The 12721-nt window shown below is 42.5% G+C and overlaps 1 protein-coding gene across 3 annotated transcripts in view; it reads right to left on the reverse strand.

The window, feature by feature from the left end:
• Window positions 1-12721, reverse strand: part of SYTL4 (synaptotagmin like 4) — a 262603-nt gene that overhangs the window by 183502 nt on the left and 66380 nt on the right. The window contains exon 1 of one of the 3 annotated variants that reach the window (XM_077286535.1): window positions 12646-12664. The exons of the other annotated variants lie outside the window; for them this stretch is intronic. Coding sequence (XP_077142650.1) covers window positions 12646-12648 — 3 coding nt within the window. The 5' untranslated portion in view covers window positions 12649-12664. Of the gene's footprint in view, window positions 1-12645; window positions 12665-12721 lie in introns of those variants that run through there. 3 annotated transcript variants of the gene reach the window in all.

Below are 12721 nucleotides of genomic sequence, written 5' to 3' on the forward strand. Positions count from 1 at the left end.
TATTAAGGGTATAGAGGACCTCAGTTTGTCTCTAGAGAGACCGCCTTTTAGTCCTTCCTCTAAGTCATTTAGCCAGACTAACATGGACCTAGCGGTGCATGTTGATGAAATAGCCGGTCTAAAAGCTCCCGTACATGACTCCCAAGCTCTTTTTAACAGAGAGTCGGCTTTACGGTCCAGTGGGTCCTGTAATGAGCCTGAATCCTCTACAGGCAGCAGGGATTTTTTTGATGTGGATGCCACTGCTGCGTCCACCTTCGGGGCTTTTGTCCATGTTGAAAACTCTTCATCATTGAAGGGATAACGCCTTTTTGAGGATGGTGGTAATCCTCTTTGTCCCTGAGTCTCCCACTCTTTTTTAACTAGATTTTTTACCGCCGCTATTATCGGAAAGGAGGGTCTTTTCTTCTCCGACAAACCAGCGAACATTATGTCCTGCTGCGTTTTAGGGACTTTCGAATCCTCAATGCCCATGGTGTTACAAACGGACTTCACAAGGTTATCAATACTATCGGTGGGAAAGCATGTATCCTGATCCTCATCTGAGGAAGCATATTCGTTGGTAATATCCGAGTCTGCCTTCTCCATATCAGAAGACTGATCAGATATAGGGGACACGTACCCCTTTTTCTCTTTGGTACGTGTCTCCTTGTCAGAACTATGAAGGGCTCGTAATTCCTGCCTAATCATAAGCCTGATATCTTCTGATTTAATTGCGGTTTCCTGTTGTAAGGTGGAATTAATGCATGATTTGCAAAGCCTCTTTGTGTAACTATCCGGAAGGGGCTGGAGACATAACGCACACTGCTTGTGTTTCGTTTTTTCAGTTTTCTTTCCCTAGGGTGTATAGAAGGAGAGGGAACAATAAGCAGCCTATCAGGGTAGATGCACACTCACCCCAGTGAAGCTGTCTGTTTAAGGTACCGACTGACGAGGAGGAGACTGTGGCAGAGAAATAGCTCGGTCCGACTTCTTCCTAGAAGATCCGCTCTGATTAGAGCGACCGCTGCTGCCCTGGCTGCGTGGGATGGTTGCGGTAGCTTCCACAGAAGGCACCGCAGAGTCCTGCATGGAATCCATATTGGACGCCGGAGAGTTAGCGCCGGCGTCCTTTTCACATGGGGGCCGCCATCTTCTTCCGGTTGAACCCGGAAGTGCTAATCACTTCCGGGTCGCGGCCATACTCTATGCACCCGCGCTGCCACCGGCATCAGCGCGGGTGCCGTCCACCTCCTCTCTCACTCCGGAGTTTACCTGAGCACTCCCGGGGAAATAGTGGAGCTCCACGCCGCATGAGCGCTCGCCAAGGCGCAGCGCTCACCCTTCCTCGGCGCTTGGTCCCGCAGACGATCCAGGTGGATTTCCATGAGCCAGGAACCCCTGCAGTTCTGGCCTCATGGTGCCTGCCAGCAGAGGGGGGAAGCTGAGAAGAGGACCCCCGACGCTGCATCCAGCTCTGGAGCCCTTGCCGTCCTCACAGGTAAACTGCGCAAGCGGCATCCAGGCTAGGTATCCTCTTCTCCGTGGATTTCCCATAGGAACAGGAAACCAAACTGTGGGAGCGAGGGGGACCGCCCCTTTTATCTCTCCGTAGGGTTTCCTGTTCCAAGGGGCGGTTCCCCTCTCTCAGTGGGTGCTGTCGTGGCGAAGAGAAAATAGGAATTTAAAAGTTCGGCCTTCTCAACATCTTTTCTTACCATTTCATCATTTCCATCCTGTAAAAATTCTATAGCATCTTTGACTTTTCTTTTACTTTTGACATATCTCCAAAATCCTTTTTTATTGCTTTTGATGTCTCTTGCAAGCCTTAATTCATTGTCAGCTTTAAATAATCTGATTTGTGCCCTGCAAGTTCTGCAGACAGCATTATATTCTTCTTTAGATATGCCTCCCTCTTTCCATTTGATAAATATTTCTTTCTTCCTTTTTAGCATGTGTTTAAATTTCTGTGTTCATCCATCCTGGTTTCCTTAAAATGCTTCCTATTCTTCCCTTTTTTCGGAATTGTTAATGATTGTGCTTTGAGAATCTCATTTTTCAAGATTTCCCATCCTTCCTTGACATTTTTGTCCTTAAGGATATCCAGCCATTGGATCCCTCTGATTCTTTTTCGATCCCTTAAAATCCGCCTTTCTGAAATCTAACCTTGATGTCTGAGTCTTCACAGGTCTTCCTCCTCTAGTTTTCAAAATTATAAAATAGCATGGTCGCTACCTCCTAGGATCCCAGCCACTCTTACCTCCTCAACCATTTCCTCCCTGTTTATAAGGATTAGATCCAAGGTAGCAGTTCCCCTTTTTTTCTCTCCTACCTTTTGGAAGATAAAGTTGTCAGCAAGAGAGGATAAGAATTTGCTTGACCTGTTTGTTTTGCCTGAGAGAGAGATTCCCAACAAATGATAGGATAGTTGAAATCTCCTATGACCACTGTGTAATATTTTTTTGAGAACTTGGCCATTTGATGCATAAAGAGTTCATCCATATCTTCAACTTGCACAGGCGGCCTGTAGTAAATGCCTACAATGGTGTCCTTTCTATTGTTCTCTCCTTGTATTCTTACCCAGTTTCCACAGAACTCCCAGTCTCTGAAGCTTCAAACTCTGTGCAGATACATGTTTTTCTAACATACAATGCAACACCTCCTTGATTATCAAGTCTGTTTCTTGCAAATAAGTTGTATCCTTCTAGTCTTGTATTCCAATCATGTGTATCGTCCCACCAAGTTTCAGTGATTCCAATTCTCCTTGTTTGTTGCCCATGCATTGTGCATTCGTATAGAAACATTTTAGTTTGCGATTGGTTTCTCTTCAATATTTTTATTATTTAGATTTTTTTGTCTTTGTTCTTCCCTTAAACCTGAGGAAGGTAGCAGTCTGCTGCCAAAACACGTACTGGTTCAATAAAAGGTTTGTTTACCACTAATCTATTGTAGTGTGCTCTACAGCCGTAGTGTGCTCTACAGCCATAGTGCGCTCTACAGCCATAGCGCTCCTTAAATTGACCACATTTTTTCCAAAAAAAGTTTACATTCCCCTTGAGGGATTGTGGCTGGAGCAGCTTGGGGCCATAGAGCTCATCTCCAGGCAACAGGACCTGAAGTGAAGTCACATCCTGTGAAGTTGCATCACGTGACTGGATTTTGGACCCACGTGACCAGACCAGGAAGCACAGCACAGGAGCAGTCTCAGAGCAACAGAGCAGGATTGCACGGAGAGGTCCGCTACCAGAATTGTGCAGGGGTGCACAACCCTTCCAGGTGAGAGGCTAATCCCCCCCCACCTTCCATTGCAATTTCCTAATCAAACCACCTGGTGCTTCTCATGCTGCACTCTTCCATGTTTATTGTATTACCTCCACTTCTAATAGCAGAGTTCTCAATAGTATTTGTTAGGTGTATGGCTTATTCTGGCCTTTTTCTTCCCCTCCCACATTGTTCTAATTTAAAGCTCTCCTGATGAGTGTAGCAAGGCGACTTCCAAATACATGTTTTCCAGTCTTTGTAAGGTGCACCCCATCTCTAGCAAGTAGTTCATCGTATAGGTAAATTCACTCCGTGATCCAAAAATCCAAATCCTTGCTGATGGCACCATCGACGAAGCCAGTTGTTCACCTGCAGAAACTTATTCCACCTCCTTGTTCCATAGCCATCCACTGGAAGGATAGAAGAGAAGACCACTCGCGCTCCCAGTTCTTTCACTTTCTTACCTAAGTTTTCAAAGTCACTGCAGATGTTTTCCACGTCCTTTCTTGCAGTGTCATTTGTCCCCACATGTATTCGCAGAAATGGGTAGTCATCTGTAGGTCTGAAGAGCCCTGATATCCTGTTAGACATCAATAATTTTTGCACCTGGAAGACAGCACATTTCCCTTGAGGTTATATCCGGTCTGCAGATTGCGACCTCTGTTCCTCTCAACAGGGAATGCCCCATGACCACAACTCTCCGTTTCTTCTTCACAACATTTTTATTTCTCCATTCGGGAGGACTCTGAGGACGTCCAAGGTTATTCTTTGTGGGCAAAGTCTTATCTTGATGTATTTCTCTGTCGTTCTCCTGTGTGAGAGTCTGGTATTGGTTCCTTAGCAGTATGGGTGCTGACTGCCTCCCGATCCTCCTGCTTCTCGGTGTCACATGCTTCCATTCCTCTGTTTCTTCAGGTGCACTTGGAATTTCTTCTCTTTCTGTAACATGAGAGAATTCTGCTCTAAGAACTCTTCACCTTTCCTAATGATTTTCAATGTAGCTAACCTCTCCTAGATTTGGCAACTTTTCCTCCAACAGGGACACAAGCTTGCATTTTTGGCATGTGAAGTTTGGCTTTTCCACTGGTAAGTCTGAACATGTAGCAAAAAATGCAGCTCACCAAATGGCTCCTGGCCTTTTCCATGTTCTTACTGTTCCATGTTCTTAAGATATCATAGCGCTTAAAAATATGCCAAAATTTACCAATGTCCTCCTTTCAGCTGCAACGGCTAAAATCCAGTGTTCTTTGAGCTTGCAGAGACTCTTCACTTATCCCAGGAGGCACTGGGAATATGCAAATTCTCTCCTCAGGACTCTTCCCCTGGTTTGATTCTGGACCCCCCCCCCCCAGACGGATTTAAGTGAACGAGTGTTTAAATAATCCCAGGGAAGGGATTAATGGAGAACCCGTGATTAATGGTATTGGACATTGGCCATGTTGGTTAATGGATGCCTCTGAGTTGGAGCATAGCAGTTAGAGGCAAGACTCAACCTGGGGCCAAGGTGGGCTGCGGTTTATAGTTTTTGGGTCTTTGAGAACCACCACTTCCGGGAGGTTGTTGTTTAAACGGTTTTGTAATAAATGTTATCACAAGGTTGCTGTGGCCAATTAATCCAGTTCCAGTGTGGCAAGATTATGTCATACCATCAGGGAGGCGTCTGATCAGCTCCAAACTTATTCTGCAGCCGAACAACTAACCCAAATGTAAAGCCAATGTAATTAAGAACCATCTTCAGAGTAGAGAAGGAGTTTACCTGGAAGTGCTGATATGACCACACAAAGCCCTAATCTCAATATCATCTGGTCAGCCTGGGATTGCATGAAGAGAAAAATTGGTCTGCACAAGTCGACATCTACAAAAGATATCAAAGATGTTTTGGACAACCTCCCTGCCAAGCTCCTTTAAATATGGTCCACCAGGAACAATTGATTAGTGCAATTGCTGCTCTGATTTAGTTCTCTCTTTTGTTCATTTATTTAGAATTTTGTTAATTGAAAAAAATAAACTATTTAACTACGGTATTTTTCCCACAGTACTATATGTATTTCTTTACCTGATGTAATTCCACTGTTCTCCAGAATGTTTAGTTGTCTTTGCAACTCTCTGTTCTGGAGTTACTGGCCCTCATCTCTCCTGATTCATTAGTTTGGGGCAGAATTCTGGAGTAAAACTTTTTGAAATGTTACTTTTTTTTTTTTTTTCACAATTCCTAGCTGAACGAACATTTTGAACTTTGGATCCTTTATGACATCCCAGACCAGCGCCTTCAACTATTTGACAAGAGTGCGTGGCTCAATGATCAAAAAATTCATCATAATTTACTCCAGAAGGCAAGGTTCAGTATTTGGCCATTATGTCACATCAGTATTTATAACCCAAAGTAGAAGGAAATGCAGAATAGAAACACATCACAACTTCTGATGATAACATCCACTCCTGGATTTGGCTTACAGATACGGAGGTAAAATACTGACCAAATACTGAATGTGAGAATGTGGCCTAAAAGCGGAGTACATTTCGACAGAGGTACTTCAGCCTCTGCTTGGGGTATATTTCAGACTCTGGCTACAAAAAAAGGGCCGCAAACTCATTAAGAAGTGCACATCTAAGAATACATTTGACACCTCTTCCCGCAGGAAACTATCAAGATTGGCGTACAAAATACCAGTCCTTGTGAATCGAGGCTTCTCTCTTTTTAGACAACTTGGCTGGATCGCTGGATCTGGAATAAAACATCCACACAGAACGGTTAATGACTTCTCCCATTTTAATGAAAATATCAGATTTATATACAGAGAAGCAGGGGCTTTGTCTCCGAAATGGAGAGGCACAGGGACAAAAGTAAAATGATTCCAGATTTAGGAAAACCGTAGCATTTACATCACGTAAAAGAACAATATTTCTGTCAGGTGACAGGTCCTCATTAACCTCTTCAAACCAGGAGCGGCTGGAATAGGGGGACTTTATTTTCGGTCTCATACTGGTAACAGGTGACATCCTCTTTGCTGTCCATTGGTCTTAATAAGGCTTATAGACAAGGGTCATATGTAGGAAAAAATTGGACAGTGCCCTGATGAGAAATGAAGACATAGGAATTATGTGCCTATGTGAATCTAACCATGAATGCATCCAGTTTACAATGACTGACAGATGCATCCTCTCACTCCGTACCACCCTGTAAAGATCTTAGTTAGGGTCAGATTTCTGAGGCCATTTTTTCTATGGCCCCCCAGGAAGAAGCGACAGCAAAACGTGCGTCGGGGTATCCCTCCCAAAGCACCTTCATCCATACAGGTACTGGTAGCACCTCTTTAGCAAAATTTCTTGCTGTGACCTCATTGTTGCAATGGTTCTTATGCACTTTCAAACACTTGCACTTTAAAGACTTTCTCTGTTGGGCACACTTGCCTCTTATCTTTTTCTGTGCAATACAACATTTAAGCATTGGTCATCTGTATTTTGCAAGAGTTTACACTCAATGTATATTTAGACACTTTGCATAGGGTGCCACCAACACACATATATTGTATTTATCTCTGTATATATTGCCTTTTTTGCTAAAAAGAATTTTTCCATTGGGTTGATATTATAAATCTATTTATAGCAATTGGTTCTGTTTAATGGCTTTTTGTCTGATACAGCGTGTGTAGTTACCGGCGTCACTTAATCTATACTGGTTGCTTGGAGGTCACTCTGCTCAGGGATTCTTCCCTACATTATGTATACATTTGTTTCTAATTTCATTTGAATTTCATTAATAAAAATTTTGTATTTTATCTTGGGTTGTGTACTTCCCTTTTTTCTGTATACATTTTTTCATGAACTTGTAGAAAGTCCTGAGTGCCGGTCCCTCTGTTTATACTTGGTGTTCCCTTATATTGTATCCTATGACAAAAAGCCAGAAAGAGCAGATTTAACCCCTTAGTGACAGAGCCAGTTTAGTACTTAATAAGCCAATTTTTACAATTCTGACCACTGTCCCTTTATGAGGTTATAAGTCTGGAACGCTTCAACGGATCCCGCTGATTCTGAGATTGTTTTCCGTGAGATATTGTACTTCATGTTAGTGGTAACATTTCTTTGATATTACTTGCATTTATTTATGAAAACAATGGAAATATGGAGAAAATTTTGCAATTTTCAAGCTTTGAATTTTTATCCCCTTAAATCACACAGATATGTCACACAAAATAGTTAATAAATAACATTTCCCACATGTAAACTTTACATCAGCACAATTTTGGAAACTTTTTTTTTTTTTTTTGTTAGGGAGTTATAAGGGTTAACATTTGACCAGCGATTTCTCATTTTTACAACAAAATTTAAAAACCATTTTTTTTTTGGTACCATCTCACATTTAAAGTCACTTTGAGGGGTGTACAAGACAGAAAATACCCAAAAGTGACACATTTCTAAAAACTACACCCCTCAAGGTACTCAAAACCACATTCAAGAAGTTTATTAACCCTTTACGAGCTTCACAGGAACTGAAGCAATGTGAAAGGAAAAAATTAACATTTTAATTTTTTTACGAACATTTTACTTCAGAACCAATTTTTTAATTTTCGCAAGTGTAAAAACAGAAAATGAACCACAAAATTTGTTGTGCAGTTTCTCCTGAATACGCCGATACCCCATATGTGGGGGTAAACCACTGTTTGGGCGCACGGCAGAGCTCGGAAGGGAAGCAGCGCCATTTGTCTTTTTCAATGCAGAATTGGCTGAAATTGAGATCGGACGCCATGTCGCGTTTGCAGAGCCTCTGATGTGCCTAAACATTGAAAACCCCCACCAGTGACTCCATTTTGGAAGCTAGACCCCTTAAGGAAAAATAAAAAAAATCATTTTTGTGTATAAAAAAAAAAAAGATCTTTTCACCCCCCAATTTTTACTTTCACAAGGGTACACAGGAGAAATTGGACCATGAAAGTTGTTGTGCAATTTGTCCTGAGTACGCTGATGTGCCTAAACAGTAGAAACCCCCCACAAGTGACCACATACTGGAAACTAGATCCCCAAGGAACTTATCTAGATGTGTGGTGAGCACTTTCAACGCCCAAGTGCTTCACAGAAGTTTATAATGCAGAGCCGTGAAAGTAAAAAAAATAAATCATTTTTTTTTTCCACAAAAATGAATTTTTAGCCCCCATTTTTTTTTTAATTTTCCCAAAGGTAACAGGAGAAACTGGACTCCAAAAGTTGTTGTCCAATTTGTCCTGAGTACCCTGATGACCCATATGTGGGAGTAAACTACAGTTTGGGCGCACGTCAGAGCTCAGAAGGGAGGGAGCACCATTTGACGACTTTTTGAACGCAAAATTGACTGAAATCAATGGTGGCGCCATGTCCTGTTTGGAGACCCCTTGATGTACCTAAACAGTGGAAACCCCCCCCAATTCTAACCCCAACACAGTCCTAACCCTAATCCCAACCCTATCCATAATCCTAATCACAACCCCAACACACTCCTAACCCTAATCCCAACCTTAACCATAACCCTAATCCCAACCCCAACTATAACCCTAATCCCAACCCCAACTATAATCCTAATCCCAACCCTAACTATAACCCTAATGCCAAACCTAACCCTAATCGCAAACCTAACCCTAATCCTAATCCCAAGCCTAACCCTAATCCCAAACCTAACCCTAATCCCAACTCTAACCCTAACTTTAGCACCAACCTTAACCCTAACTTTAGCCCCAACCCTAATTTTAGCCCAACTCATTTTAGCCCAACTCTAACCCTAATTGGAAAATGAAAATAAATGCATTTTCTTTTATTATTTTTCCCTAACTAAGGTGGTGATAAAGGAGGGATTTACTTACTATTTTTTTTTATTTTGATCATTGTGATAGACCCTATCACAGTGACCAAAATGAACCAATAGGAAAAATCTTCCTATTGTTGCCGGGTGCCGGCCGGTAGATCTCGGCGGGTGCACGGTGCATGAGCCCGCCCTTTTCTTCCCAGAAAAAAAGATGGAGGTGCCCATCGGGGGAAGCAGATGGAGGTGCCCATCGGGGGAATCAGGAGGGCCAAGGAGCACCAGGAGACACTGGTAAGTATCGGGGGGATCGGGAACCCTATTTCTCTGTCCTCTGATGTGCGATCACATCGGAGGACAGAAAAATTAAATGGCACAGCAGACTTTTTTTTTTGCGATTGCCAGTATACGGTTAATACCTGCGATCACAACCCGGAGGTCGGTAAAAACCAACCCGGATCATGTTCTCTGGGGTCTCGGCTACCCCAGGCAGCTGAGACCCCGGAGAAAATCCGACTCTGGGGGGCGCTATACACTATTTCCACAGCGCTGTTAATTAGTTTAAGTACCCTTAACTACCGTCGTTAAAAGGCATATCGGCGGTCATTAAGGGGTTAAAGCAATATGGCAGAACAATCAGCATTGTGCCATGTGTGAGTGGATGCAGGATCCCGGACCTTCCAACAGTCCCGGATTCAGTGGCACTGTCCCAATTTTCAGGAGCAGCCCCGCTGGCTCAGCAGGTCAGGGCTTTGTCCAGACTTCCACTAAGTCTCGAAGTGCGAAGTCTTCTGACAGTGTTTTCATAACCTGAAAGGTCCTGCGTCTTGGGGCGAAGGCAGCACCTCTACTCTGCACAGTTACAATTAGGGTAGGGTCACACAAGCACATAAAATGATAACATAGGTCAGAGTTTAATCCAGAAAAGCAAAACGCGTTTCCTATGCTACAGCATTGCAATATATCTGTAAAAATCGAATTCTACACTGTGGCTCCATATGACGTTGATTTTTCTTTTTTATGCACCTATAGACTTGAATGTCTGAGTCCAATTGGATTTACTGAAGAAAATAGTGCATGCCGTGTTTTTTCACATGCAGAGTCAGTCAGTGAAAAGACATTATTCATCTGCACGGTATCATTGAATAACATTGGTTTTGAGTGATGTCCTTTTTTCACGGACTGAAAATATGGTCATGAGAATGAGTCCTCAAAAACAATTCTCTACTTTTTTTTGTAATCTGGTCTCCCCGGGAATCAGACCCACAACCTGTATCATTGCAGGCAGCAGCTATGGCAATGAACCACGTCCTACGCTGACTAGAATGGAATGAGTTTCTATACTGGAAGCTGCATTGTAGGCTCTGAAACCACATGCAGATTGTACCGACACAGATATACATCTGGATACACAAATGTATTTCAATTTCCCTGTATTCTAGAGGGAAAATAAAAGGAAGGTTCTCTTGTTTTCATGAAATTACCAACAGATAATTTTAAACAATGACAAATGTCAATTTCACAGCGCTGAAAAAAAAAAAAAAATATCACAGACCTCAGCCATATTCAGCGTCTCTGTAATCGTAACAACCCTCACAATACAACGATCAGATTATTTATACTCATCGGTAATGGGCGAGTTTTTTTTCCACCTTTAAACTAGTAAAAAAACGTAATCCTGAGGCATCATTCACATGCAAAGTAAAAGCTGCAGTTTTTTTGCACAGAAATTTTGGTGTGTTTAACTGTCCAAGAAAAGTGGATGTGATTCCATGAAAACAGCGCCCGCTGTGCATCTAAAGACACTTGATCTATGCGGTTCTGGTGTTTTTTTTCTCTACAGGCATCTATGTGGATCCTAAAAATGTGCATGTAAAAAATTGCAGTTTCTTTTTAAGAGCAGAATCAAAGATTTCTTTGTACTATAAAAATCACACTAAAAACACTGTTTCAAATCTGCACCAAAAAAGCATCAAATAATGGGAAAAAATACAAAGTGCAGCAAACATGCAATAACCAGTGTTATTATGTAGTATGGTACGAACACCTGCAGAAAACAAAAACCACAGTATATATTCAATGTGTGAAGACGGCCTTACAGACAAAAAAAAAAAAAAAAAAAAAAAAGACAGATGTCATAGTGAAGCTACATAGAGATCTTGTAGATTGTGAGCCCTCGCGGGCAGGGTCCTCTCTCCTCCTGGACCAGTTGTGACGTATTGTTTAAGATTATTGTACTTGTTTTTATTATGTACACCCCTCCTCACATGTAAAGGTGCTAATGGAATAAATATTATTATTATTATTATTATTAATAATAAGTACGTTCTGGCAGCTCCGACTGTGAATGAAGGACTAACCGGAAAATGCAGCCTACAGGAGCATAAAACACAGCAAAACACAGGTCACACAAGATCTAACTACAGAGGGCCTCAAGGAGGGCGTCAGCCATCCTCTCCAGCTTTACAGGCGGCTGAGCGTTGTGCTCGTCTCATCTCAGGATGAAAGCCTCACCCTATGTCCCATATACAGTCATTTATAGAGGTTATTCTGAGGGTTGATGTCATCTGTAAAGCTTTCATTATCTGACTGGTAAATCCTACACAACGGCTAGAGCGCAGCATAAACCCTATAAAACACCCGGAAAGTCAGTCTATTTAGGTAGAAGGAGAAATGCGCTGGACACTGCAGCACTGGTTCCTGAAGGAGGGAAGATTTATCTGCGTTACGAGATATTTCTTTACACAGGAGCATCGCACCATGGAAAAAGGAATAGAAGCCCCAGAACAAAAATAATGGGGGTCTCATGATAACCCTTTATTCAATTCGTTACGGCTTTATTGTGTGGTATTCATTTGAGGTCAGAAAGTCAATTCTCAGTCAGCTGTGGAGTCGAGCAGGTTGTTTTCCAGTTTTAAGGGAACCTGTCACCATTTTTGTGTCATACCAGCTAAAATAGGGTCTTAGTAATTGCTTGCTATGATTTCTGTAAATACTGACTGCAACCCCCTTTCACCCCCACAAGACGGATTTCATCACCAGGCATCATTGTTAGGGCAGAGACACACTGCCGTATTTCTCCTTCGATAATCGCATCGCACTGCACGGACTGGCCGGCACCTCTCCTGACCCGAGCATGACAGCATGATGGATTACTAAGCAGCTATAAAGCTCAGGTCAGAAGAGCCGACAGCCAGCAGGCAGTGTGTCTCTGCCCTTATCAGTATAACGGCACCAACCTGACACTGTCTGTAGTTACTGAGCACAATCCTGAAGACAGGTTTCCTTTCAATTAAAAGAATGGTTACAGGGTTACAGGTGAGAGCAGGTATTACAGGCTCCCTTTTTTTTTTTTTAAGCTAGCAAAAAAAAAAAAAAAAAAAATTGAAAATGGCGCCCGCCGCACCTGCAGCTGTCATCCAATGGATGCTACTGCGCATGCACCAACGACGCTATCTTACTGGAGAAGAAAAAAAAAATCCTCCTCCAAGATGGTGCTGCCTGCGCTTTCGCAGTGCCAGGCATTGGATCACAGCTATAGACACCAATAGCTGCTACTGCGCAGACACCGTTTTACATTTTTTTTTTCCCCCTAGCTGGATGACATTAAGAAAATGTATTATTGGCACACTAACCATGGGATTATGCTGCAGCGCAGGGCCGACACCTGCCTTAAGAAGCGTTTTTGGTCTCTTTCTTCAGTATGCTAGG

This window comes from Ranitomeya variabilis, chromosome 2 (assembly GCF_051348905.1).
Source record: "Ranitomeya variabilis isolate aRanVar5 chromosome 2, aRanVar5.hap1, whole genome shotgun sequence".
NCBI lineage: Eukaryota > Metazoa > Chordata > Amphibia > Anura > Dendrobatidae > Ranitomeya > Ranitomeya variabilis.